Source organism: Microchirus variegatus (genome assembly GCF_963457635.1).
Source record: "Microchirus variegatus genome assembly, chromosome: 4".
NCBI classification, from domain to species: domain Eukaryota; kingdom Metazoa; phylum Chordata; class Actinopteri; order Pleuronectiformes; family Soleidae; genus Microchirus; species Microchirus variegatus.
Genome location: NC_139805.1, coordinates 13,938,405 through 13,965,457, shown reverse-complemented (window position 1 = coordinate 13,965,457; position 27,053 = coordinate 13,938,405). Strand labels below are relative to the sequence as shown.

General features: G+C 42.3%; 1 protein-coding gene across 1 annotated transcript in view; it reads left to right on the top strand.

The window, feature by feature from the left end:
* ttll7 (tubulin tyrosine ligase-like family, member 7) overlaps nt 1-26,747 on the top strand; it is a 65,646-nt gene extending 38,899 nt beyond the window's left edge. Inside the window, exons 14-21 of the mRNA XM_083887829.1 lie at nt 2,081-2,327; nt 4,177-4,472; nt 6,099-6,233; nt 13,183-13,263; nt 16,305-16,465; nt 20,353-20,526; nt 25,367-25,472; nt 26,613-26,747. Of these exons, the coding sequence (XP_083743955.1) occupies nt 2,081-2,327; nt 4,177-4,472; nt 6,099-6,233; nt 13,183-13,263; nt 16,305-16,465; nt 20,353-20,526; nt 25,367-25,427 (1,155 nt within the window). The 3' untranslated portion in view covers nt 25,428-25,472; nt 26,613-26,747. The remainder of the gene's footprint in view (nt 1-2,080; nt 2,328-4,176; nt 4,473-6,098; nt 6,234-13,182; nt 13,264-16,304; nt 16,466-20,352; nt 20,527-25,366; nt 25,473-26,612) is intronic.
* The last annotated feature ends 306 nt before the right edge of the window (nt 26,748-27,053 follow it).

Below are 27,053 nucleotides of genomic sequence, written 5' to 3'. Positions count from 1 at the left end.
TGGTTAGCGGGCTAGGCAAAAAAGAAAGGATTCAGAAAGAAGCGCATAAAAAAAGACCCAGCTTCCCTAGGGGACAGCTGTCAGACTGTCTCTCTCACTCTCCCTGTGCAATCTTTCTTTTTTCTCTGTCTCCCTCTCTTTTGCTGACTCTCTCTGTCACATACACCTATACTCCCACTCAATTTCCCACGACAGCACATTACTCCGTCCATCACCTTGCTTCACCGAGCCCCTTTTACTTCTCCATACTTCTCCTCCTCTATTCCTGCACATCTACGTCCGTCCCTCGCTGGAGGGGTTAAATTGGCTGGAACACTCGCAGAGTGTGTTTGGGACTCAGCAGGGCAGCGCAGCGCTGCGTATAGCGAGACCCAAGTCTCAATGAGAATTTGTCCTGACACAGTCACTGTTGTCCAAATTAATTTGGGCCCAGTCAGTTTGGACGTTGCCGAGTGCGCCGAGAGAGACATCGAGAGCGGGGGGGGGGGAAAGGAAGGAGTTGTGATGGATAGATTCACTCCTTGGGGTATATTGCTCACGAGCCATCTGGTGAAACTGAACCACTGAGTGCATGAAAGCCAGAAGAGAGGATCGAGGCAAAGAGATTAGAGAGAGGATTTTTTTTTTTAGGGAAGGAAGGGGCTCCTGAGGTTTATTATCACTGAGAAAATGTTCATTGTGAATGTGCCAAAAAAGAAGCTGTAGGTTTCCTTTTCCCTTGTTGTTCCTTTTATTGAATATGCACCACCTCATATTTGTTCCGTGTGGTGTCTCCCTCTGGCCCCACCTTCCTCCTGATCTCAACCTTCCGCTTGGTTCTACCCAATTATTCTTGCCACATCCCTGCAGCTTCTTTCCTTTACACGCGTGCGAAACGTCTCTCATGTCATCTGTTCAGTGTTAAGCTTCTTCTCTCTTTGTCTTACTCTCCTTCTGTATATCCAGTGTCTGTTCTTTCCTTTATTTCTCTCTCTCTCTGTTCATTTCCGTTCCCCTTCATGTACTCACTGCCTGCTCTCTGTTTCTCTTCAATCCCATTCTCAGAGTCTATATTTCTCTCCCCATCAATCTAATGTTCCCATCTTCTCCTTTATTCTGCTCTCTTGTATTTAATCTCTCTCTGTGTCTCTATCCCTCTCTATCACTCACCCACACAGCTGCCTGGCGGTGACTGTGCAAGCCCTCTGATCACATCCTGCCCATTAATTTGGGTGGCCAGACAGCGCTGCCTGGGCTAAACGTTGAATAACAGATGTGTAAATGCTTTATTAATGCTATCAGCGTGTTCCCTTCCAGGATGTGAAATAGACAGCGGACTAAATAGATGTCCAAAAAAAAAAAAAAAAGCTTATGTTTTTGTTATGTTCGCAATTATCTGAAACCTTGTGTCAAATTTTCCCCAATTTGAGGTTTATATTTGTACTTTAATTTAAGGAAAAAAAGAACACAAAAACATCAAGTGCCAACCGTCCTTGCACACAGTCGTTCTTACATACGGAGCACATGCGGCATTACCGTTGTCATACTTCGAATTTAACCTTTTACATATCCAATCAAGTCAAATTTGTTCAAGGTATGAAGCCACTGATGTTCCTATTTATAGTGACAGCCGAGCTTATAAAAGGAGCCCATGTGTCACTGTGTATCTGCGCATAATGAGCCCTGCAAGCAAACATTGGTGTGTGGGCACGCCATGTCACCACCAGGTCTCCCGGTGACAGATGGTAGCAGGCTGAAGGTGAGGCGAGGCTGAGGGAGGCTGACAACATATTCATGCTCAAGTGTGTGTGTGTGTGTGTTGATAGTTGATACTTATAGTACTTATGTCCTTGTGAGAGGATGATGCCAAAGATGACATTTTTCTTTAAAATGTTGGAAGGATTAAGCAAAGGAAGTCAAATTAATGAACGTGACGGTCCCATGGGAATAAAAGTAGAATTTTTGTGTGTATGCATAATGGGGATATTGTATTGTGATGTCCATTTACACATGGATCTACAATACATGCGTCCAGTCAGTAAGTGTGTGATTTATTCATAGATTTGTCTTGCATACCTGTGCCTGTGTTTGTCCATGCCAGCCCCTGACTGCCATGCCAGAATGCAGCCAGACACCAAGACGACAGCGACCAGACTACCTGGCCGACTTCACCAGTGGCAGCAGTGCTGAGAACTCATGCTCCTCCTCTGACGAAGAGGAGGAGGAGGAGGACAGGAGGACATCAGGAGGAGGAGGAGGAGGGGGTGGAAGAGGTGGAGAGAAAAAGGAGAAGAAAGTTTCTTATGACCTTGGGGAGAGCAAGGACAAGAACGTGGCTGAGCGCTCAGGTAAAGCGGTGGGATTTGTGAAGCTGTCTGAGAATGTCTTTTATTCAGGTGCCAGAGAGTGTGGGTTTGACAGAGACCTTGTTTACTGCGATCTTTCCATCACGATTACTTTTGTTTTTGTTCATCTCCTTGTTTCATCTGGTCCTCTCTTCGTCCTGTGCAATCTGTTGATTTCTTTATTTTTATGATGGAGCTCTATATCTGATTACAGCAGTTTCTTTTTTTTAACATGTACAAAAACCTTGACCATTTGACACCTGCATGAATATTTTTTTCATTTTAAGGTTTCATTAGACTAAGATAGAGCATTTAATGCCGACAGGAGAGAGAGGGAGCACATATTAATGTACGTTATGATGCAATAAGAAAGTCAGAATTTATTTAGTGATGCTGCAAGCACATGACACCCCCTCCAATCACGTATCCACACTTTAAACAGATGGAAAAATATATTCATAGTTGTGGAGAGCACATTTACATAGCGTATACGCGCACATGTGAGAGTTTTGCTTTGATCAGTGGCAGCAGTGCACGTGGTGCATATACTACATACTTTTCAGATGCAGTCCAGGGCTGGCTTTAATGGTATGAGCCAGCAGAAGCTTTACTACAGATGTTCGGCAGTCTAAGTGATTGATGTGATAAAAGTCCTTGGATTTTAATTAAAGCGTAAGCAGGGTGATCATAGCCTCCTATGAGTGACTCATGGGATGCCGCTCTTTTTTTTTCTTTTTTTTTGCTGTATTCTTAAGAGGAGTTTCATAGCTTCACAGCTGTAGAGCCTCAAACACTCATACAAAAGTTTTTAACATTCAAAAGCAATTGAGAAAAGAAAAGTATCTTGAACAGTGCAGCTCCACTGAATGGGGGTGAGGGAAGAGGCAGAACTGAGGAGAAGAAAGAATTTGATTGAAAGGAAAGATCCTCTTGTGATGTTTACCTTGAAAGCACCTTGAGTTTTATGCCAACAACTTAAAGCCATGAGAGCAACGAGTCACTGATCCTCCCACAAATAATCATAAGTTGCATACATCAACTCACTACCAGCTCTCTGAGGCGAGAAAGAAGAAACCCTTCACAGCAGTTTCATGTGATGACCTTGGAAAGGATGAATCAGAAATCTCTGCTTTCACTAAAGGACAACAGTTTGACAACTACTCAACAGGGTAGAAGGACCCTTTATTAGCCCATTCTGTTTGTTCAAAATGAGGAACAAAGCCACAAAACAGAAAGTATTTATGAATCCGTGTGTGCACACGCGCGCACACTCAGAGAGACAGCAGCACTGCCAAGCCATTCTCCATGCCAAGCCACCAAAGGGCTGCGAGGACTAAGCCCCATAATGCTCTCATTTGGCAATGGCCAGACCTCGAAAGGTTCAACAGTCGCACATTGCACACACCCAAACACACACACGGGCAGACACACATTGTATAATCACTTTTTGTGCACACTTAATGTCAGACAGACACACAGCACAAATAAAAAGCACATGCTAATACATTGGCTGGTAGACAAGCTGGAGAAGTTTCAAGGGTGATGGAGAGTGTCACTGTGAGTTTTCTGTGTGTTTGTATGTGTGTGTGTGTGTGTGTGTGTGTTTGTATGTGTCTGTGAGACAGACTGAGAGAGCTGCTCTTTAATCCACACTGAAACAGCACTACTGTTTAGTTTCTGGGTTTGAATACACATGCTGTGTTCATTAATGACACTGCAGTGTGGCTACAGAAGTTTTAATGCTACACTTCATATCCAAAGACACCCTGCTGTGGAGCAGAGAGGAGACCTTGAATGTGACTGGGGCTCTGAGACAGCATAAGGAATAACCCCCCCCCCCATTTCCCTACAGGTCGTATGCACTGGAAACCGCCAGTCAAGTCACCCAAAACCAATCCGGCCCCCTCTGCTTCACCAACACTTTCTGGTCCAATCAGGCGCTCCATCTCCTGCCCTCGCTCCATTGCCTCCCTCTCATCACCCAGTGAGGTGCGAGCACTGTGCTCCAGGCCTTCTCCTACACTTCCCATGGCCACTCCCCTCATCCGGCCAAGCTCCGCCACGCTGCGCTCTCACTCGCTGAGCCGCAGTGGCTCCGCCTACCGTGTGCCTCACAGCAACAGCCTGGGGACCATCCACAACAACATGGTGAGATTGTCCTGCTTGCACACAGGAAGTAATATTTTTTATAATCATTTACTATTATTATTATTATTATAATATTCATAGCTAGTGTCTCTCAGGTGAGTCTATACTGAAAAAAGTGAGAGTCGTGGAGTCGTTAATCACCGTGTGTGAACTCATTTGACCGTAAAAACAAACCGACATTTGTTTTTACATAAAAGTTACATACTACAGCTTTAAAATAATAATTATCTCAATATCACTTAATAAACTGTCTGAGATTGAACACAAACAATGTCTTTGAAACCTTTATCTCATTTGTGAAATGATTTAAAACCACAATAACTTGCTGAACTAATCACATCAATCTTTAGTATTCTGATATTCATTGAAGTAATTATCAATATCGACTGATCGTGATTACCTTTTCAAGCTGTCACGCTCAGTGTGACAATAATGATTTGTTTCACCAAACTTTACATTATATTTTATACATTTTACACTCTCTTCAGCTTTTATCCTCTCATATTTATTGTATCCCGGAACCACAGAGGATCTCCTTTGATACTGTACAGACCTAGTGTTGCATTTGACAGTAACCTTCTTTTATGTTGCCATCTGTTGCTTTCCACCTGCCTAATCCATTTCCCTGTTCTTCATCACAAGTACGACGAGTATGCAGGATGTGATATGTGCAACCTTTGGATACGCTCATACAAAACATAATCGTGGCAGAATGCGTTTTAGCATTGAGAAGAAAATGGTTAAAGTAAAAACGTTCATACTGATAAAGGCTATAGAATGCAGGAGGTTTTTTTTTTTGCTTTTATCCTGTCTCGCATGCATATGAAATGAGTCGAGAACTTCTGACACCCTTGACTTCCCTTTGGGAATCATACACGCGGGGGTACGTACACGTGTGAACAGTTACATGCATACACTACTGCACTGCGTTTACTGCACAGAGCTCTCTGTGATGTACAGAAATAATGATCTGTGACTGTAAAAGATGGTGCCAAAGCACGATCATAAATTACTGAACACTCAGGGAATAATATACTGAACATGTAACATGGCTGCGAAGCTGAAAGTGTCCTACATTGCTAGAATCAATAATAACAAATAGTGTGAATGCAACTTCATGCACAAGGGCTGCAATCTAATTTTTCTACTTTAATTGTTCCGTCTTCCATGTACATTTAAAAAAATTACTAAAAAATAAAATGTTGGAAACAAGTTTTCATCCTTGAAATAGAATACAGAGTAGTCAACATGTTCATGGTGTCATGTAGTAATACTCAGTAATATTTGAAATGTAGTTAATATTGAGCTGAACCTTGACTTTTATCGCAAATGAAATAACTTTCTCCAAATCATTTCACCCTGATTACAACATGTCTTCTGACAAGAAAACAGAACCATTGTTGTCAAAGGAAAATAGCATTGTTTGACGAATAAATATTAACTAAAATAACCGTAAATCATAGCTCCTTATTCAGGGATAGTTTAAATAATATTTTCCAAATATTTCACTGACAGTAAAATAAAATAAATTCCTATTCAAGCCCATTATAAATGTCTTCAAGAAGGTGCTCATAAATAAATATGAACCTGTTCACTGAGTGGTTTCTTACTTCTCTGTGCATGTAGGGTGATCCTCTAATAAACCTGAGGAGTAAAGAGCAGGAGGCAGAGCTGGTGCATCAGACTCTGGCTGCTCTCACTGCCATGAGGATCAGGTTTCCTGGCAAAACCGAGGAAGAGGCCGAGGCTGTGCTGGATGAGGTGGGTGCAGCATTTCATGAAATTACGAATATAATGCCCTTAATAACCATGGCATCGTTTTTCTGCCCTGCTGTTTGTGAGCCAAACCACAATGTTTTGTATGTTACACATGTTTTTTTGTTTTGTGTGTCCATACTCTATGTAAGTACACACATTCTTTTTAGAGTTTTATATATGTGCACACTTTCTGGTTCACTTAGCTCAAGTCATCTCTTCGGAAATTCTATACTGCCAACAATCGCACACAACTGTGCTCACTGAACTCAACACAATGTGTCACATATTCAGCCAATCACTGACTGACTGATTATTATCCAATATAGACATGCTGCAGGCTGCACTAAGGGTGCACTGTATTGACTAAATCAAGCAGATTTGCTGGACTACCAAGTATGGTTATGTTACAGATTTATTCAGATTACAGAAAAAAAGAAAAGAAAGAATAGTTAAAGGTCACATAGAGTGGTCCTGTTGCACATATATGTGAGTAATGTAGGTCTACTTACATGCATTAAATTGTTTTTATGGTCAAAAACCTCCTAGTTGCTGTAAACGAGCCGATATAAATCCTCTTTTCTGACGGTGTTTCCCAGCCGCGAGATTTGAGACTCAACTCTCTCAACCCGGAAGTGACATATCAGCACACCCGCTCTCAGAAGCGCAGCTCCCCCCTCTGGAATGGTGGATGCACTGCTACTCATTATCAAAACATTGTTTTAACAATGTTTAAAAATAGTTTCGTCACGACTCCCTATCGCAGTCCCTTTTATGACTTTGACCTGGAGTCAGACCCAGAGTCAGAAGACACTGTCGCTCGTGAAACACCTCCACAACGGACGTTATTCTTCTTCTGCGGTTCAATGTACGCAACTGGATGTGCCCGGACTAGTGCCCGGAGCAGGACGATTGGCTGTTCCGGAGAACCGCATTCACGTAACTATAGCGGGATTTTCAGAGATCTCGCTGAGCCCGAGATTACAATAAAACACAGCGTTCTCAGCAGTGGCTGAACTGTTTGTTTCAAAACTTCAGGGCTTCATAAACAAGGTAATGACGCAGATACACACTAAAAACAGCGTTAATTGGAACTTCCGGTCTAGTTCCGCTTTAAATAAGTGGGCGTGAACATGAAGCAAGAGCACTGAGCAGAAATACAGCTCCATTGTATTCCCAGAGCCTCCTCTGTGGCCAGGTGTGGTCACTCTGCAGCCTTACTAAAAGTGACCTACTCTCTCTCTCTCCACAATAGCATGTCAGCTTTGGCCGGGCTCCCATTGTCTAACAAATGACCTCAGTGACAACCTGTCAGTCAGTTTTCAGCCCAGACCTATTCCCCACTGCTCCTTTGTTTTAATTAGTGCCTGCTCTATTTCTGGTCACATCTCTGTGTCCTTCCATCCTTCCATCTGTTGTGTCTATGTGTGTGTGCTCACGCATGCATGACTGTGTTGTTGCTAAAACATTACTTGAATTTATGTTTTTTTTTTGTTGAGTGTACAAACAACAGAATCTTCTGTAGTTAGCTCACCGACAATCTTCTGCAGGCGACTGGACTTTCTTACTATAATAATCAACATAACTCAGTTCTCTATGCGATTATTCTTCTGTTGTTTGTATGTCTGAGAAGGTTCTCAGTCATAGTCATCTTCAGCAGTTAGTTCTAGTCAAATGGACTTGCGCGAGTTAAGTTTGAAGACGTTTCACCTCTCATTGTAAGCTTCATCAGTTCTGACTAACAATCTTAGCACCTCTGGTTGGGAACACACGTCTCACCACATCAAAAATTCCCAGGATTTTGTTATCAAAGCCAAGGGGATGAAACTAGACCCAGAAGAAACCATGGTGTTGTACGATGAAACATCTATCACCAAGTGCATTCCAACCACAGAAGCAGTGAAGATGATAGGGAAACAGCTCATGGAGGACACCACAGGACCAACCTCATACAGACCAGATTTGCTCCTTGCAAAACCTCTGCCTGACCACTGCTTATGTCCAATATAACATGTTTTCTTTAAGCAGAAACATGAATGTGCACCCCAACATGATGGGGTCACCAGTATCTCCCATAGTGACCAACCTCTACATGGAAGAGGCAGAAAGCAGGGTCTAGGCCTCTTATGCTGGAACTACACACTGGTTCAGATACGTGGACGACACCTGGGTCAAGATCAGAACACAGGAGCTGGAATGTTTTATGAATCACATCAACAACATGTACAGGAACAGGAACATCAAATTCACCTGTGAGGATGTCAAAGGCAACAGTCTGGCCTTCTTGGATTGTGTAGTGCACATTTTAGTAGACAGACATCAAAATATACAGAAAACCTACCCACACAGACCAATATCTGCTCACACCACCCACTGGAACACAAAGTCTTCAGAAGTTTGCAACACCAAGCTGCTGACATACCCACAACAAAGGAGGGAAGGGAGAAGGAACAGAAACGCATCGGGGGAGCACTTAAAACGTGTGGTTACCCAAACTGGGCCTTTATAAAAACCTCGAATAGGAGAACAATTGTCAGGGAAGAAAACAACAGTAGATGGAACAACATTGTTATTCCGTATGTTGCTGGAGTCTCCGAGAAACTCAGGAGGATCTTTAACAAACACCACATCCCTGTACAGTAAGACAGGAACTTGTTTACCCTAAGGACAAAATTCCAATACGCAAACAGAGAGATGTGGATTATGCAGTATAATGTAATAAGGATTGTAATGAGCCAGCTCACCTGGACACAGGACTGAGCTGTCCACCTACATCTGAGGGACAGGGGACATTCTTTTGATGATTAGAATGTCCGTATTCTGGCCAGAGAAGACAGATGGTTTGAAAGAGGAGTGAAGGAACCCATCTACAGTATGTCAACCAGGAGAAACAATCACACACAGACACTCAAACAATAGCAGTCTCTGACTCTCAGGTGACCCAAACAACCCTCTTTCACAACCTCAGTTGAAACCAACAACCTGAAACTGGCTCAGAGGGGCGTACCATCTGCATTGTTTTTTGCCAGAAGGTCGCTAGATTTGTCGATTGTCACTTTTTTGAAAAACTATCATTGAAAAAGTCGCCGGCGGTCTGAAAAGTAGCGACAAAGTCACCGACGTGACAACACAATCTGTTTGCTTTATGATAACTTTTATTTTCTTTCTTTTATTTCACTTCCTTTCCCCTGGCTTGGTTCATTCTGCCTGTCTCTGTGATTTCGTCTTATTCTCCGTTTTTTGGTGTAGCGGTGTTACAGCGCCACTGACGTATGCACCACAGCATTTTGAGTCATTGTGGGGGGCTTTCGCGTGGGTGGAGACATTTCCTGAAATGGTGCCATGTTTACGGGAAACGCTCTTTAAAACGACGAAGATAAACCCTGTTTACATTTCGTTCCATTTTACGTGTGGATATGACCTAAATACCTGGATTTTTCCATCAGTGAGTCAAAACTGAAGAGGCCTCTTGGATGAGAAACGTCTACAAACTGAAGTACAGTCGCCAACAGCTTACCACAGAAGAAGACTATGACCTGGATGACAGAGAAACATCACAGACATACTAACAGCAGAATCATCAAATACGGCTAATGGTCATACACCAGAGCATATGGAATTGAATCATGTCCATTACGATCGTACTGTTCTGTTTGAAATAATGATTATTAATTCTGGTAATGAGCAAAACGTAGGTAGCTATTGATTCCCACTTAAAGCATTCACAGCTATGTGCTATTGCATGGCTGTCCATGTATACTTTTTAAAAAATGACTTCATGTAGTTCATAGAAATGGGTGGAAAAAAATGCACAAAGGAGAGCCAGACAGTCTGACAACCTGAAATCACAGCAAAAGCACAGGAGTATGATGAACGCTTTCCAACTCTCCCCATCTACACCGACTGTGAACTCTGCTAAGCAGCTGTCTGTTCAGCACTGCTGCTCAAACAGCACTAAAAGGACAGCAGTCACCCGGCTCGTCTTCACTCAACTAAAACCTGGTCTTTTCTGAGGAAATTTAGGGGCTAATTGTGGTTTGAATTGTGGTTAGGGTTAAGGTTAGGGTAAGACATTAACTGGTTATGGTTAAGGTTCTGGGATAATGCTTTGTTAAGGCTGTTCAAATGAATTTAAATCACTGCAGTGCCTCAAGAAGAGTAGTTAAGCCTATATGTGTGTGTGTGTGTGTGTGTGTGTGTGTGTGTGTGTGTGTGTGTGTGTGTGTGTGTGTGTGTGTGTGTGTGTGTGTGTGTGTGTGTGTGTGTGTGTGTGTGTGTGTGTGTGTCTGAGCTGCTGCTGCACCACAGTGCTCAGGGAACAAGGCAACATCAAATATTACAAGTCAATGTGGAGTGAGGGATCAGGGAGAGGTCATCTGGGTCACAGGTGATCTCTGTCCGTTTAAATTCCCCATAAAATGTCCTTGTAACAACACCAAAAAACAAAATGTGTGTGTGTTACATCAGGTTGTGCAAGACAATTACCACCACACCTGTTCTCTTAACAAACCCTAATTAGAGCGCCATGAAAATGCAGACAAACGGCTGCACCTGTATTGTTCACTCCTCGCCTCAGGAGACAAGGAGCGTTCACTTGGCATGAAAACATTTTTTTATTATTATTATTTTGTGCTTTAAGGGTTGAGGCCTGATTGGGCTAATGGTGTGTTTGTGTCAGAGTAATTGCCTTCTTTATCTTTCACTCAAAACCTGCTTCTTGCTGCCGACGGAACCAAAGCAAGGTGGAGGTGTGTTTGTGGGGGCTTTAATTTAGCATCATTTGAGCATATATGAATCTAATGTGACAGATGTACGAGCAGCTAACCCGACAAGGTTCAGGCGGTCTTCTTATTGGGAGGGCGAGCTAAATGAGTAAAATATAGCCACGGGCAGCAAAGTTCAGGTTCAAGCCCTGTTGCACTCAACAAAAGGAAGCAGCTTACTGACTGAAAATGAAAGCTTAGCAGTATTTTATGGAGAGAAATTGGATTTAACTGCTCAGAAATGTGGTCTGTCATGTTATGTCATCAGCTACAAATACAACAAATAATATGTACAGAGATTTGTGCTTAATTTATTAATAAATATTGATTTGGTTATTTGGCAAATTCATGTGTAATGTCAAACTGTGGCAACACTTTATATTAAGGAACACATATTCACCATTAACTAGTTGCTTACTAACATGCATATAAGTAGCATACTAGCCCTTTAGTAGATATTAAGCATGTATTAACTTAAAATCTTAATTCATGTTGTAATAGAGGTATAATAAGGTGTTAATATGTGCTTAATAATTACTAATAAAGGGCTTGTATGCTGCTTATATATGTTATTAAGCACCTAGTTAATGGTGAATATGTGTTCCTTAATATAAAGTGTTACCCAAACTGTTGTTATAATATAATAATAATAATAGTCTCTACCACTAGTTTAGAACTCATAGAAATTGCAGAACTATTTAATAAATTCAGCCCATAAATAAGCCAGGACGAAAATATGCCAGTTAACTCTAACCTTGGGTTACAAAATAGTACATTGTATTTTTCATTTATACAAATTTGTGACACTTTTTTAGTCAAATTCAGGGTTGACAAGGCAACAGACCAACAATTAAATACATTTAGAATCACTTAATTGACTCCCTGAGGAAATGTGTAATATGGGTAATAATAACCAATAATTAACATACAAAAACCCAATAGGATTCTGACTTATTTTGGCTTGGACTGAAACTGCTGTGAAACCGTGGAAAGAAGGAATTCATACATTACTGTGGCTCTACATCTGTGAATTCTTCTTCTGTGCGTTGTTGTTTGTGTGAGCACACAGGTTTACACTGACGCTTCCCATTGGGAGCACTGTTTGCAGAGGATCTCTGCATGCGACGTGAGAGGTTTTTACGTCAGTGGGGAGATGTAGACTAAGTCAACAGAGCAACAGTAGCAGTGCGCGCACACAATGGTGTTGGCAATAGGAGCTGGTGCATGGATGTTTGAATATATAACAACCCATGCCCCAAGGATTTTTTTACACACCCACAAAATATAGGGTTTCTCTTTGGATGGAAAGTTCATGACTTGACGTAACAATTATTGCTCAGTTGTTATGCAGCAAAATTCATATATATTTTTTTTTTGAATGTATTGAAACCAAATCCCTGAAGACCATCATCTACATCAGTTTGATAAAATTGCTGTGCTACAGTCAACACTCTCCATCATGTGCTGGATGTCAAATATCACACAAACATTACAGCTCCAACTGTAGAAGAAAAAGTCCCGTCATGTTTGAATATGGACCTCTTTCATTACCGACAACATGTGTGAAAGACAGAATCCAGTGCATTAACAGATACAGGTGAACCCAGTGATGTTACAGATTTCATGTCTGCAGTGAATCGTGAAAGGCAATCTGCCAGGCTGAAGGTGTCACCGTGAGAATGAGCTCCACACGTGTGTCCTTCACATATTTCTGTCAAAGTCAGTATAGTTTTACAATACGAAGACAAACTTTTTAAAGTTATGTTGTCTTTGGCCTGACAGTGACAATATTCTTTTTGTCTTTTTTTTTTTTTGGGTGACTGAACTGTAACACACTATAGCAACCAGTGTACTAAACCCTAGATTTTAAACAGAGGATCGCTGGGAATGTGTAATTAAAAAACATTATATATTTAGACATATTTAAAGCCATATTCACTTCAATGAAACTAAATAATGATGACTTGAACCACAAAATACAGTTTTTAGTGTCTTTGAGTTTAAGTTCATACATGTCACCCCTTTGAAATAACTATTACAAGTACACTGACCCCAAACATGAGAAATGCCTCTGAAACACTATAAATAATGAATGTTGCAGATACATTAACTATTTCCATATTTAACCTACTGTATCAACACAAGTGTTGTCCATGAAGAAAAAAAAAACAACTCTAATTTTTTTCCCTCAGATCCTTGACAACTGGAAATACCATAAACCAAAGGTGGCCTCCTATTGGTTAGTGAAGCTGGACTCTACCAAACAACGGAAGGTGAGTTTTTTTTGTTTTGTTTTGTTTTGTTTCTTGGAAACACTGGGATCACACTTTAAGATATTTCAGTAAATTTGTCTCATCCCATTATAGCATTGGAGGACAGTTTGGACAGTTTTTGCAGTGTTTGATATTTGCCAGAATCTTGACTGAAAGCCACTGCTCTGTGGTGAAAGATCAAAAGACCTCAAAACACAACGAGAGACAGTTCAACAGAGAGCAAAAAAGAGAAGTTTTGAGACAGAACAGTGTTTGAAGTCTATTTGTTAGAGGTAAGGCTGTAGGGGAAACATGGGTATAAAAATGGCCTTGTAATGTAGTTGCTGAAAGAAAACTTGTCGGTATCTGTGTGTTAAAATTACAATAGCAACCTCAGCACCCTTTAATTCCTCAAGAAGGTGAAGTATCGTAGTGAAGTATTTTTTTTGACATTATTCAATTATTGTCACGGCCTGAATATAAATTACATTTATGTGTTTGTATAATTGTACAAACACTTAAAAATAAAATGAATGTGTTATTTGTACCCTTTTATATGTACTGAAGGCATGGGCCTTGCTTTACAGAAGCTGCCATCTTTACCGCCATGTTTCTACAGCAACCTGAACACACAAAAGATACAGAGTGTTTTGCTTATACGCAAATGAAGAACAACAACAATCTTTTTCAGTATGCGAGGGCCAACTCATTTACTTCTCACGCCACTTATTCTCAACAGAGCTGCTGCTTTTTATTCGAGATTCAGATATCCACTTGAACTCTGGGATCTGAAGTAATTACCAACAGAGGGTGCTGTGAGCACTTCATGGTGTGAGGTCCACTTTGAATCCATCAAAAATAAAGCAGCATACATTTGCTGTGAAATGGAGGACACGAGTAAGCGTAAGTCGTGCCCTTGATCGGACAATCACAATGCCGAGCATCGGAGGAATAACATGTTACGTAATATTAATATGAAATCGATTTTTCAAAAAAAGTGACATCCTTAAGCGGTGATTACACTTCTACAACTGCGTAATGTGCTATCCAACCTCGTAACCATGGAGACCCCTCGAGCCCTCATAATTCTCCGCCGTGGTACCGGATACACAATGCAATTTCCCGCCTGATCAGTAGGGGTCGCTACGCAAGACTGGTCTAGTCCCATGATGCCAATGGTCGGTAACATCGTTGGTTGTTGTGCTTCCGGCTACAGTGAGCAATCGCGTACGAGAGAGAAAGACTGTTGTTGTTGTTGCAGCTGAATAACATTGAAACACAGATACTTTTGATACTAAAATGCCAGGAGTGACTACTTCAACTACTCCATTGTGCTTATGGCTGCACTGTAAGTAAGGGTTCCAAAAGGGTCCTTCTACAAGGGCTGAGGTTCTACCTGAAAAACCCTTTCCCGAAGAAATGGTTTTTTCAAGGGTTCTTGGTAACACTAATGGTTCCAGTAAGAACCATTTTGATCAAGAGAACCCTTTAAAACCTCTTTCTTTAATAAAGGGTTTTAAAAGGGTTCTCGGTGGAACCCTGCAATAGGGTTCAACATGGAACATTTATAAAAAGGTTCTATCTGGAGCCAAAAAGGACAAGCTGAAGAACCGTATATGGTTCTAATTAGCACTTTTATTTCTAAGAGTGTATGTGTGATGCCAGCTATCGGTTTACGTCTCCATTGTCCCTTGACGGAGAGTGACGGACACAAATATTTCATACAGCCTGAGACGACAGAGAGGCTCTTCGACAGGCTCTCTGGCGATGTAGAGGGCTCTCTGTAACCAACGTGGAACACTTTACGCAGGAGTACAAATTGGGCTTTACACTGGAACTTTAAAAATGGGCTTCACTTATAATTTGTCAGCTTTTTGGACTCTCCTGTCCTTGCTGCCGTCCACATTGCAAAAGCTTCTAAAAATAATGACCAAATGTCCTACTGATCCTACCTATTCCTTTGAATGCTTTTGAACAATGTTTTAAAACGGGTAAATGATCGCCAGCAATCAATTATCAGAGGAAAATCAAGACACGCATGAATGTCATTACGCTGCCAGACAGTGAGATGCAGCAAACAAAAGAGGATGCAAACAAAACAGAAGAGGGGACAAGACGTGAAATGACATCTAGTAGGTGTGTCAGTAATGATGCGATGTCTCAGCCACTGCTTTCTGCACAACTATGCTCGTCTGCTTTGTGGGCTGTGGCGGTGCGAGCTGATGTTTTATTTGGAGTGGAGCAGCCTAATGAGCAGCAGGCAGAGGTCAGGAATGTAGCACCCACCGCTCTGCCATCTGATTACCATACCAAAACATATCTGTGTGTGTGTTTGCTCATCTATCAGTTTGAGTGTGTAAGCGTGCCTCGCTTGCCTCATATTGCTGTAGGGAAATCTTGCCTCATCGCATCACAAAACACACATGCTCGCACACACAGTCAGACGGGCACGTCAGTAATGAGGAGAGAGGAATCAAAGTCAGAAGAGCCACAGCGCTGCACTCTGAGCGGGGTGAAAAGAGAAAGAAAGAGGGCGGAGGAGAAGGCAGTGAAGTGGGGAGGAACAGGGAAAAACGGAGGAGGAGAGATGGAAGGATGGCACAGGTGTTCTCAGACTGTCCAAGAACTTCTGACACCTTCTCTCCAAGACTGACATTAGTGTAGCAATTAGTCCTCTCCCATGCTCTCCACTTCTTGCCCCAGTACTTTGTGTCTTTGCTCTATCGAGTAAAGTCACAAACACAACACACTAATTGAAATCTCACCTTACCTGTGCGGAAGGTCTGATTAAAATAAGCTTACAAGACGAGTTTTTGCATACAGTAGACTGTGTGTTTGTGTCTCTTTATTCATAAATGCGAGCTTGCTCTGTCACTGCGAGAATCCATTGTCCTCTATGATTGCTAATTTCAAGAGAAGACAGAAAAACGACATGGAATAAATGCCAACTCACGCGTATCAATTAGAAATGCTGTCACCTCTTGTCTTGCAGCATTAATTTTCGCTCATTATTACACGCTTGACTTAAGCCTCTCTTGCTTTTCATTTTCTCTGTCATTCAGGTGTTGGACATTGTTCGTACCAATGTGCGCTCGGCGCTGCAGCGGATCTGGAGAGAGCCGGACGTCGACAGCCTCCACCTCTACCGGCTCTTTAACCGCGTATTCAACCGGCTGCTCTGGAGCCACGGGCAGGGCCTGTGGAACTGCTTCTCCAACACTGGGTAGGCCCAGGTTGACCTTTGCAACTCCCGGGCTCGATTATAGCCATGAGCTTGAAAATAATCTGCCTCCGCACCACAGCGTTCTGCTTCATTTCAAAATTAAAGGATGACCTCACACACCCACACACACACAGATGAGTTAGAAAGTGCAAACTTTCAAAGTCATGTGAAAGTAATGCTGTTTGGAAAACCCTTTTCAACTCGGCATGCCTTCTCTGCTTCAACGAGTGCTGAGTGCAGAGAGCGAGCGGCAAAAGTGAACACGTGACAAGCCAATCAAAGATATACAACACAACATTGTGATCGTTTCACAGCAGTTACGAGCTTAAAGCACAGAAAACAAGCAGCTGACGGTTTAACGCGAATCTGAACGTGATCACAAGGACTGGGATGTGAGGGGGATAGACGGACGCATTCAGTAGGACTATGGCAAGAATATAAATGTCTGTCTGTCCATGTGAACTGGAGTCAAAACGTCTTGAACTTGAATCTGACCGAGTCAGAACGAGAATGAAGCTGGTTATTAAGACAAAGCACTGAATTTCAGATATCAATTATGAGAAAGCCCAATCGAAGCTGTCTAGAACCAGACCTGGCACTGTCTGTTTTTAATCCCCACAATTATGCCCACGATATTTGAGCTAGGAGCGATTTGAAGGATTAAAAAGACCCCCCCCAAAAAAACTATCATCAGTTCTAATGGATGTTTTAATGCATTCTTATAAGGACGTTACTAAGTCTGTAATTAAACAAATTGCAAAAAAAAACCTACATTAAAGAGCAACTGTAATCGATGACTTCAGACACCCCAAAAAACATCATAAATTATTACACTGAAGGGCAACTACCTCTCTATTAATAGCATAATGACACTTTTCAATCTCCATAACCACCAAGTGCACATACACATCATGCACTCTCTCACCGTGTCCTCAAGCCTAGGGTTCGTTTATGAATCAGTTTCAGTGACAGCAGAGACATCTTCCCATTTTTATTCAGTACGACTACGGAAGCAACGCCAGCTACATGACAGACAGTGAGGGACAGAGCAACCAGACCCAGCTGCACTCTTCTGAAATCACAGACGATGAAAGAAGCATGGTTACTCTTTGGAGACAGAGTGCAAATTTAGGTCATGTTATTTGGGCTTTTCCACAGGAGAGGACATTGAAAAAGACAGGGGTCGGACAGAAGAAGCAGGAGGAAGGAGGTGAAAGACGGCGTCTTCGTTAAACTTTCCTTTGTCGTCAGATTTTTCTTTCTTGCTTTTTCGATGCGACACAATTTGGCTTCGTTTAAGACGAGTCACTGCCGTCACAGCCCACTTTATCAAAATGACCTAAATAAAACACAAGACAGACACAAAACTGAACTGTTGCCCATTCGTGGTTCATACTGGATTATCCTCAACTTATCATATTTATTCTCCTTCAAAAACAAACACGGTGCTGGATGCATCAAGATGGTTTCTGCACATTTACCCCATCAGAGAAAGACCTCAGCGCCCTCACAAAACACCACACTCGTATACAGCAGCCAGCTGCTGCCCTGCTTTTATAGACTATGATAAAGGTCTGACCTTCTCCAGTCGTCTCCTTTCCATATTCTTTACAGTTCAGTTGCTCAGTGGCCGTGTCTCCCTCGACACAGAGGGCTCAGAGTGTGTAACTGAAGTCGCTGCCTCCAGCTCTACATTTTACTCCTCACTCCTTCCTGGGCAATTGTACTGGAGGAAGGGTGAAAGGAGAGGAAAGGAGGGAGCCAGCGATAAGGAAGTTATGCAGACGTATAGAAGCAGATGGATTTGTGACGTAGAGAGGAGAGTGATTGAAAATGAGACATTACAAAAATAAGGCCGTGAAGAAAGTTGGGTGAGGGCTAAAGTCCTGGGAGGATCGGCTAAGCCTAGAGCCAGCTATCCCCAGCACGATGCACCCCATGCAGCCTTTGTCTGATCACAGCCTGCCCTGGATGATCCAGCAAGCTGGCGATCCCATCATTCAGTCCCTTCAAACAACAGGCCACGGCCTCAGCATGGATGAACCCAACAGGGGGCCCCCGATGTCACGCAGCTATTGGGAAGCAGTGCACCTCCAAAAGCACACTCCAAATCCAAGTGCAGCTGCCCCCCTGCTTCTCTCTCTCTTGTTTGATATTTTATCTCAGGGACTTAGCAAAAATCAAACAGCCTCAAAAGCTATTGTGGGCGACAAATTCAACGGGCTTTGGAAAAACACAGATCTGAATCCTTTCACAAGAAGCAACCCCCTGCCTTCGAGTATTGAAAGGGGTGTAGACATCAAACGCACCCCCCAGGGTTGTGTGTCTCACTTGTTGAAGATCTCTCACAGTCAGGGGTATGTCCGGGGCTGTAAATGAGGTTAACTGTACGTGGATTTGTTTCATGCTTCTTCTGGGTGTGTCTGTCTGACTTCCTGTCTGTCTGTGGGTGGAAGAGAGCGCATGCCAATGTACAGCACACACGTCTACGGTCAAATGCCACACACACACACACACACACACACACTTTCTGTATGCTAAGTTTATCTGCTTTGGCTTTGATTGGCATTAATGGAAAAGCAAGACCCGCTTGGACACGCACACACATTTCTTCTAAGTCTGGTTCATTTCTGGCAGAGATGCAAATTTCTGCAACACAATGACCCACAATTATTTTCCAGCCGTTACCTGAGCCAATAGCCATGACTGATTGTGGTGACCCTTACTTTTTACAACTTAAAACAACGCTTAAAATGTTTTATCTCATCGTTCAGATCAATTGAACGATCGCTTGAGAGAACCCAGCTAACAATTTTTGGTTGGATGTGGGAATGTTCCCTGAAGGTTCCCCCCTTCGTTGTTCTGTGTTTGATATAGAGAACGTTCTGTTTTGGTTCCCAGAATGTTCCCCCATGAAGTTACTTTTCTACAACCTTTAGAGAACGTTCTGTTTTGGTTCCCAGAACATTCCCCCATGAAATTACTTTTCTACAACCTTCAGACAACTTTTAGAGAACGTTCTGTTTCAGTTCCCAGAACGTTCCCCACAAGGTTACTTGTCTACAACCTTCGTACAACCTTTATAGAACATTTGTGTTTGGTTCCCAGAACGTTCCTCCATAACATTGCTTTTCTACAACCTTGAGAGAACGTTTTGTTTTGGGTCCCACAACGTTCCCCCATAACATTAGTTCTCTACAACCTTCATACAACCTTTAGAGAACATTCTGTTTTGGTTCCCAGAACGTTACTTTTCTACAACCTTCATACAACCTTTAGAGAACATTCTGTTTTGGTTCCCAGAACTTTCCCCCTTAACGTTACTTTTCTACAACCTTCAAACAACCTTTAGAGAACATTCTGTTTTGGTTCCAACAATTTTTCCCCAATATAGTTTCGTTTCTATAACCTTCATGCAACATTTAGAGAGCGTTCTGTTTCGGTTCCCAGAACGTTCCCCCATAACGTTAATTTTTGTAGGGAAGGTTAGGCTCCTAACTAACACTGAGGGAACGTTCTCTATACATTAGTTTTTGGTTTGGTTCTAACTAACCTGAGGAGAACCATGGGCTAACGTTCTTTGACCGTTGTGTTTTAGTAGGGAAGGAGCCAAGTCGCTGAGTTCCATCGTAGTGTTGTTTCTTTTCATCCTCAGACTTGTTTTGTGTCCAGTGTATTGTGATGTCACAAGTCATGCACAGGTGACGCAGTGGCGGAAGAAAATAAAAAGAGCCACCACAGGACAGAGCAATCACTTGAAATGGAAAGAGTGTTAATCGCTTTTTTAAGTGGCTTCACCTGGATTCAAAAATCCTGGCTGTACTTAATTTTGGTGTGAACGATTTTTTTGTCTAATGGGAGTCCTTTGTTCTCTTCCTGCTCTCCAGCTCATCGTGGGAGACCATCTTCAGTAAGAGCAGTGAAGTCGTGTCACCCCAGGAGCTGCAATGCTGCCGCCGGCTGGTCCAGCTGTGCCGAGACTGCCTTTTAGTCGTCTACAAGTTTGTCTCTGAGTCCCGTGGCTCTTTGACTGGACTCAGCCCCGAATGGGATGATACCAGGTGAGAAGGACATCCAACCCTCTGATGTCTTCCCACTGAGTTCTCTATTTTTTGAAGATTCTTATGGCTTTCCTGCTGAAACAGATAGTACAATAGTGCAGTGGGGTAGCTGGATACGGTTCAAGGAGATAATGGGATTCAAGTGTCGGCAAGGTTGGAGACAGATAGACAACTCAGTCAGTCAGTGTCCTTGCACAAGATGTCGACCTCTTGTTCTGCGTAGATTTCTCTTAGTGCCGGAAAATTAAAATGTTTTTTTTGTCCCATGGGACTTCAATATAGCAGAAAATTAATTACAATGAACTATTATGATCAACAGGAGACAATGCGGTTAGTCTTTTTTTTTTTAACAATTGTTTACTTCTGATGTTTAGATTAAAACGGCGTATATTAAAATTGAACTACAGAGTGAGAGTGATAAACTTTTCTTGAATTCCCCGCAGAAAGAACCGCTAAAAGCAAACAAACTAGATTAAATAAATGAATAAACAGACACAGACTTTAATTTGAAATTTCAACAGTTATCATCATTAAAGCTCCCAGGAAACATCTCTGCTTTCCTCTGTGGAGCTTTAGAGCCGTAACCCTAATAAAACAAACAAAGTAACAAAAATATCAGCCTCTCTCTCTCTCTCTCTCTCTCTATTTTTAAGGTTCATCTCTGTGGGAGGTTTGGAGTGAGTGAACTTTTAAAGCACATATGCTTTGGGCTGGCAGACGGGGAGGGAAAAGGACGAGCAGAGGGAGAGAGGGAGAGAGAGAGTGTACTGTTAACAGGAAATAATGGCCCACAGATTAGTGTTCAGGTTAGCCTAGGGCCCCCCGAGGCCTGCTTAATTCAATTAGAGCCCAGATGAGCCTGTGCAGCAAATGACCTTATGTGAGGCAGAGAGAGCTCCTTTTTTCCTGGGGCCTCGTTTTACATGATTCATAACTCTTGTGCATATTTTAACAGGCTATCACTTTGCACCTACAGTGTAAAAACCCTCAGCTATGAAAAAAAGAAAATGTGGGGGTTTGTGTGCAGTCGTGGAGATGCTTAACATTTGACTTATTGGACATGTTGTTGTTGCTGTGGACGATGCTTTTCTTCATCAAGGTAGTTTTGATAAACTAGACTTTTAAAGTGATAACAATTGAATTACTCGAGCATGCTCAAAATGACATAAAATGGTGTATCCTTGTTTTTTTTTTTGTTGTTGCATTAGGTATCCTTGAGATTCCATTTAAGCATGCATTGGTCTGTCTCTCCTGATTTCTTCTGTGTCTATATATGTAAAAAAAGCTTTCCATTCGCTGCTGGACCAGCCTCTACCCATGGCTCTACCCCTGCCGCTGTCGCTGCCGCTTCTTCTTCCTCCTCTTCCTCCGTCTCTTCGCCCCTCAACGCAGGTCTCTGCTTGGTTTAGATCCGCTAAACCCCCCTCCATCTTCCAAACACCTTCCCTATTCACTGCTTTCAGCTGCTTCTACCACCTCACAGCTCTATTGAAGGCCCGGGTCCCACTTGCCCAGCGATGGTTGCTTTGGCTGAACAACCGTCAGTCAAGCATGTCTTTCACTCCTATTCCCTCACCGACCTCTAAATCAGTGTCATTTGGTTTGACCTAAACAGTATGAGAATTGAAAATGAAAAAAAAAGTTATACACATTATATTTTTAAGCCCAAAAAAGTGCATTTGATCAGGAGGTAGGAGAAGGAAGCATATGGAGAACTGTTTGTCGACACGGCAACCATCTGACCAGCTTGCTGCACATCACCAGCCAATCACCCCGCTGCCACATACTAATCTATACCTTTCACCTGATGCTTTTGTCAAGATAATCTGAACCAAGTGCATCCTCAGTGGGAACTAAACGCCGCACCTGCACTGTGACACTCCGCCAATGATTGACCTAAACACTCAAAAAGCACTCTCGTCATAAGAAGACAGACAACACAGTGCCTCAGCTTGAGTTGTGAGGCGTGCACTTTCACAACAAGCCGATCGCATCTCTCCATCAGGCATGCAGGGAACTGCCGCCACTTCAGATAGCTACGAAGCAATTAAGATTATTTTCTCATTGAAAAATAAGCTTTATATGAGCGAGTGAACTGTGTGTGTGCATGCTCCTTCATGTGCCTGTTGCAGCCGCAGCCACCCCGTCTCTCCGCAGTGACTCGAACTCAGCTAACCTTTCACAACTTTTCCTGAGCTGTGTATAAATCAGAGTGGCATGCATATTATTATTATTTTTTATTTATTTTTTTTAAGTTCTGTAAATGAAATGGGGGACGAGGTCCTTGTTTATAAAAAAAGAAAGAAAGACAGTCTTCCACCTAGGGAAAAATAAAGAGGTGATTTTATATTAAAAAACACTGTAATCATGGAGTGGGGAGTGAGGGAGTGGATGGGGGGATTTCTCCTTCTCAAACTACTGAAGCCACATTAGTTTTAGCTAAGTTTCACGGTAAACATTATACATACTATGGGAAAGTGAGTGGAAAAATGACCTTAATCCTTAAATGCAAACATTAAAATTAATATCATAAAATCATAAAAAGAGATTTACTTCATTATAACCTTACTGAACTTAACTGTGACATAACAGAAATAGTAGGTCAGGCATTTAATCTTATATAGTATATATTCAAAGTACAGTGCAATTACAATTTCACCATTTTCAATTTAGCTCGTGCAATCCAACTATATAATAATGCACACAGAGTTTGGTCCAACTCTGCTCATTACTCACGTTGACATTATAGATCATACACACAGGCAAATGTGGCTACTTTGAAATCAACACACTCACACAGCTCTTGGCAGCCTTTAGCGCACATCAAAGTGGGTCTGTTAGCGGAGGTCTTTGGAGTCCCGATTGTTGACCACACCTGCCCACTCTTGTTTAAGCATCCTTCCCATGCAGAGTGCCCTAATCAGGTGTGTCAACAGCCTCGTGGGTCTTAGAAAAGTCCCCCACTCTGTGTGGGCAGATGAGAGGAAGAAGCCAAATAGCTTCGCTAATGACTTTCTTGTTAAGCCTGGAATTACTGTCACTACCCAAAGACAATTTCCCCACGATGACAAAAGTTTCAGATTTTATTAACTTTCATCTGTGTGAAAAGTGTGGCAGTAATTAGGGTTAATTGGGGTGCTGCGCTGAATGTGGGCTGCAGATAACCTTCAAGCCTCTTTGGTTTATGATTGCATCAGCTCTCGTGGCAGTCTTCCCCTTCGTCCTTACTCGTGGTATCTCATTGTGTCTGGCCTCCTCTTCATTTGCAGTGGCAGTGGCATCTTGATGAAGTACTCAGGAGTGATGTGGAAGGCCTGTCAGTAGGCGGATTGTAGCTTTTGTGTGTAGGACAGACAGCAGGGCGAGTACCTTTTTGTCTCCCCGTCAACTGACGGCTTCTAGGAAAGCACAAAGAGCACGAACAAGCTTCCCCCCCAGGCTTTAAAACATGCACAGTGTTGCCAAGATCTTCTTCATGATCAAAAGGAGAACGAAACCTGGAAGATGCAGAATGAGGGTCCAATTAAATATAGCCAGCAGAGACAGTAGTGGCCGCGTGGACATGAGAAGCCCCCACACCCCGGTCCTTGCAACAACTACTGATTCTCTCTACCAAGAGAATAGAAGAGGAGATTCATAGAACATACATTCAACCCCCAATGAATGTTCAATATTTAGTTTTTGTTTCTTGTTTTTTTTCCCCCTCAACCTCTACCTCCATGCCTTGGCTTGAGGTTCAGTAAAAAAAAAAAAAAAAAAAAAACTTATGGAAATGTAGTGAAAAGATGAGAAATGCCAGGAATCCATGAAGAGGATCCCAGTGGAAACACAGTGAATCTCTTCACAGAGGGTTATATTGTATATAAGGCGCCGAGTAAGGAGAGGAGATATAAGAGTAATGAGCCAGAAGTGAAGCTATGAAATCACTAAATGTCTCCTCAAACGCTGCACTTTGACGTACCAAACAGAAAGCAAAAGTGAACGGCTGAGAGCAAAGCACACGCTGTCCTGCTCTCTGTGGTTTGACTGAATAAGTTGAAGAAGAAAAGCTGGACTGAGCTCTACTTCCCCCCCAAGTCCAGATGAAGTAGATGTGCTGGAGGGATACCTATGGCCCACTTGAAGCAGTTTCAAGGACACTCTTGTTGGACTAAATGAATTTAATTTGAATCTTCTCTGTCTCTCTTGGGTCTGGGACTGCGTCGTTGAAGAGGGCCCCCTCAGCGACACCCTTTTTTTCCCACTTCAAATTTAGCGGTCAACTATAGAAGAAGCCGCTCGCCTAATTTGTCCAAGAGCTATTTCACACACAAAAAAAGAGAGAGCTGTCAGAGGGGGGAAAAAGAAGCTCTTCTATCTCTGCACCAGCTTTAAAGAAGATATTATTTCTTCACCCTGTAATCCTCTGCCCCAGCGACTCCCTTTTGATTAGATTGTCAAAGCTTAAGCACTTCCACAGGGAGCATGTCTTTTGACCACTGAACTTGTTTAAATCAACGTGTTAGATGTCCTTTTTTTTATTAGCCAGTGTTGCTCTCTGTAGTTGTGGCATAAAGGTCACATAATGTATAATCACAATACAAGTGTCCTGCAACAAGTCCATTATTAGTGATGAGTAAGTTATTCTTCCAACTGATCAGTCTGGAAGAATCAAAACTTCCCCTCCGTCTCATTGTCTTCTGCACAACCTTGTGTTAGTTAACCTTCCCTAGGATTGATCATCTCATCTGACATTGCTCTGACAACCGCATCTGACTCATTTCCAGTCACTATGGAAGATGGGATCAGGGTTCAGCCAACTCCTGACTCTATCTCAACCTGACACTGGTCTCATTCTCAGGTACTGGAACGCTGTTAGCAGGAGCTGCCTCACTGCTCTGTCTCGGTGGAAGGTGTCATAGAAAAGTCTTAGAAAGGTTCTGACGTCTGTGCCTCGGGAATGATAGGTGAGGATTTTCTGTTCATGATACCAAAGATTTAAGGGTGAACGTTCAAGAATATTCAGTTGTCCTGAAAGAAATGAGCTCCGGCAGCAGATACACAAATACAATTAAATATCTGTATGTACAGCATGTTAGATTTGGTACGCTCCACAAAATAAGAGCTGCAATGGTTTAATAGTTAGTAACTAATCACCAGCTTTTCAATCCAGAGTCTTTTTAAATTCAAGAGTTTAACACTTTTCTCTGTCATTCATTGTAAGACAGTCAAAATATGTTATTTGCAGCCCTAATTTTCAGACACTCTATCGTAATTAGTTAATTAAAGGCACAGTTTGTAAGATTTAGCAGCATCTACTGGTGACGTTGCATGTTGCAGCTGAATATCTCTGAGCATGTAAGAGAATCTACTCGAGCTGAAACGATTGATTGATTATTAATCGATTACTAAATTAATCGTACTATTTTGATAATCGATTAATCGGGTTTTAAGCTTTTATTCATAATTAAAACCATATTTCTGATTGTTTTAGCTTCTTAAACGCGAATATTTTCTTTGTTTCAAAACAAGACATTGGAGAACAACAACACTGATCAACATTTTCTGACATTAACGGGCTTAACAATTACTCGATTAATTGAGAAAATAATCGACAGATGAATGGATTATGACAATAACTGTTAGTTAGCAGTCCTGGATCTACTGTCTGGCAGCCTTCAGTTATCAACAAAACTTAGAATATGTTTAGTTTATAAAGGACTCATTCCATGGTAAAGAAAACAACCATTCACACATCCAAATGGTTTAATGTGCATTTTTTAACAGCAGTATAATTATCTTAAATCCCATTTCTTCTTAATTGAAATGATTTCACCTAAGTCTTACACACTGGACCTTTAATCTAAATAGTTGCCGCTGCAGCCTGGCACAAAACATCCCATAATCATAAAATGTAAGCCTTCATTCTTCTCTGTTTTCAAGGGGTGGTTGATAATATCTTGGAATATGCAACATATTTAGACTCCGTCTCAAGGACTGAGGTGTCCTCACTTCCCTAATATTGACCTTTGCAGATCTAATCCTCTCGTTGTATTTATCCCTTCCCCACATCCCCTCCCATCCCTCGCTGTCGTCTGTTGGTCCAGGTATCTGCTGCCAGTGACCTCACAGTTCATCGTGAAGTGGCCTTCGTCCAGCTTTGGCCGCATCTCCGCGGCCATGCCACGCTCGAGCAGCCTCTTCGCCGCCAGAATGGGACACTTCTGAGGTCACTGTGGCAACACTGCCTTCTGACCTCAACCACCCCCACCCCACCTCACCCCTCACCCCCGAACAATTTCACCAATCCAGCCAATTTTCCAATCTCAGCAATCCTGGTGCGGAACTGAACTTTGGGCAGCTCTGGACATGGGATGGAAACTCACGTTCGGCCAAATATCCACAAGTTGAACAATAAAGGATTTGCAAAAGGGCCTTATTCAGTTTAGTGATGTTTGGCCCTGCTCAGACCAGCAGACCTCACAGACCCTGGAACCTTCCCTTTCGCCCTATGGGGGTTTAACCCCCCCTCTTCTCATTGTACTTGC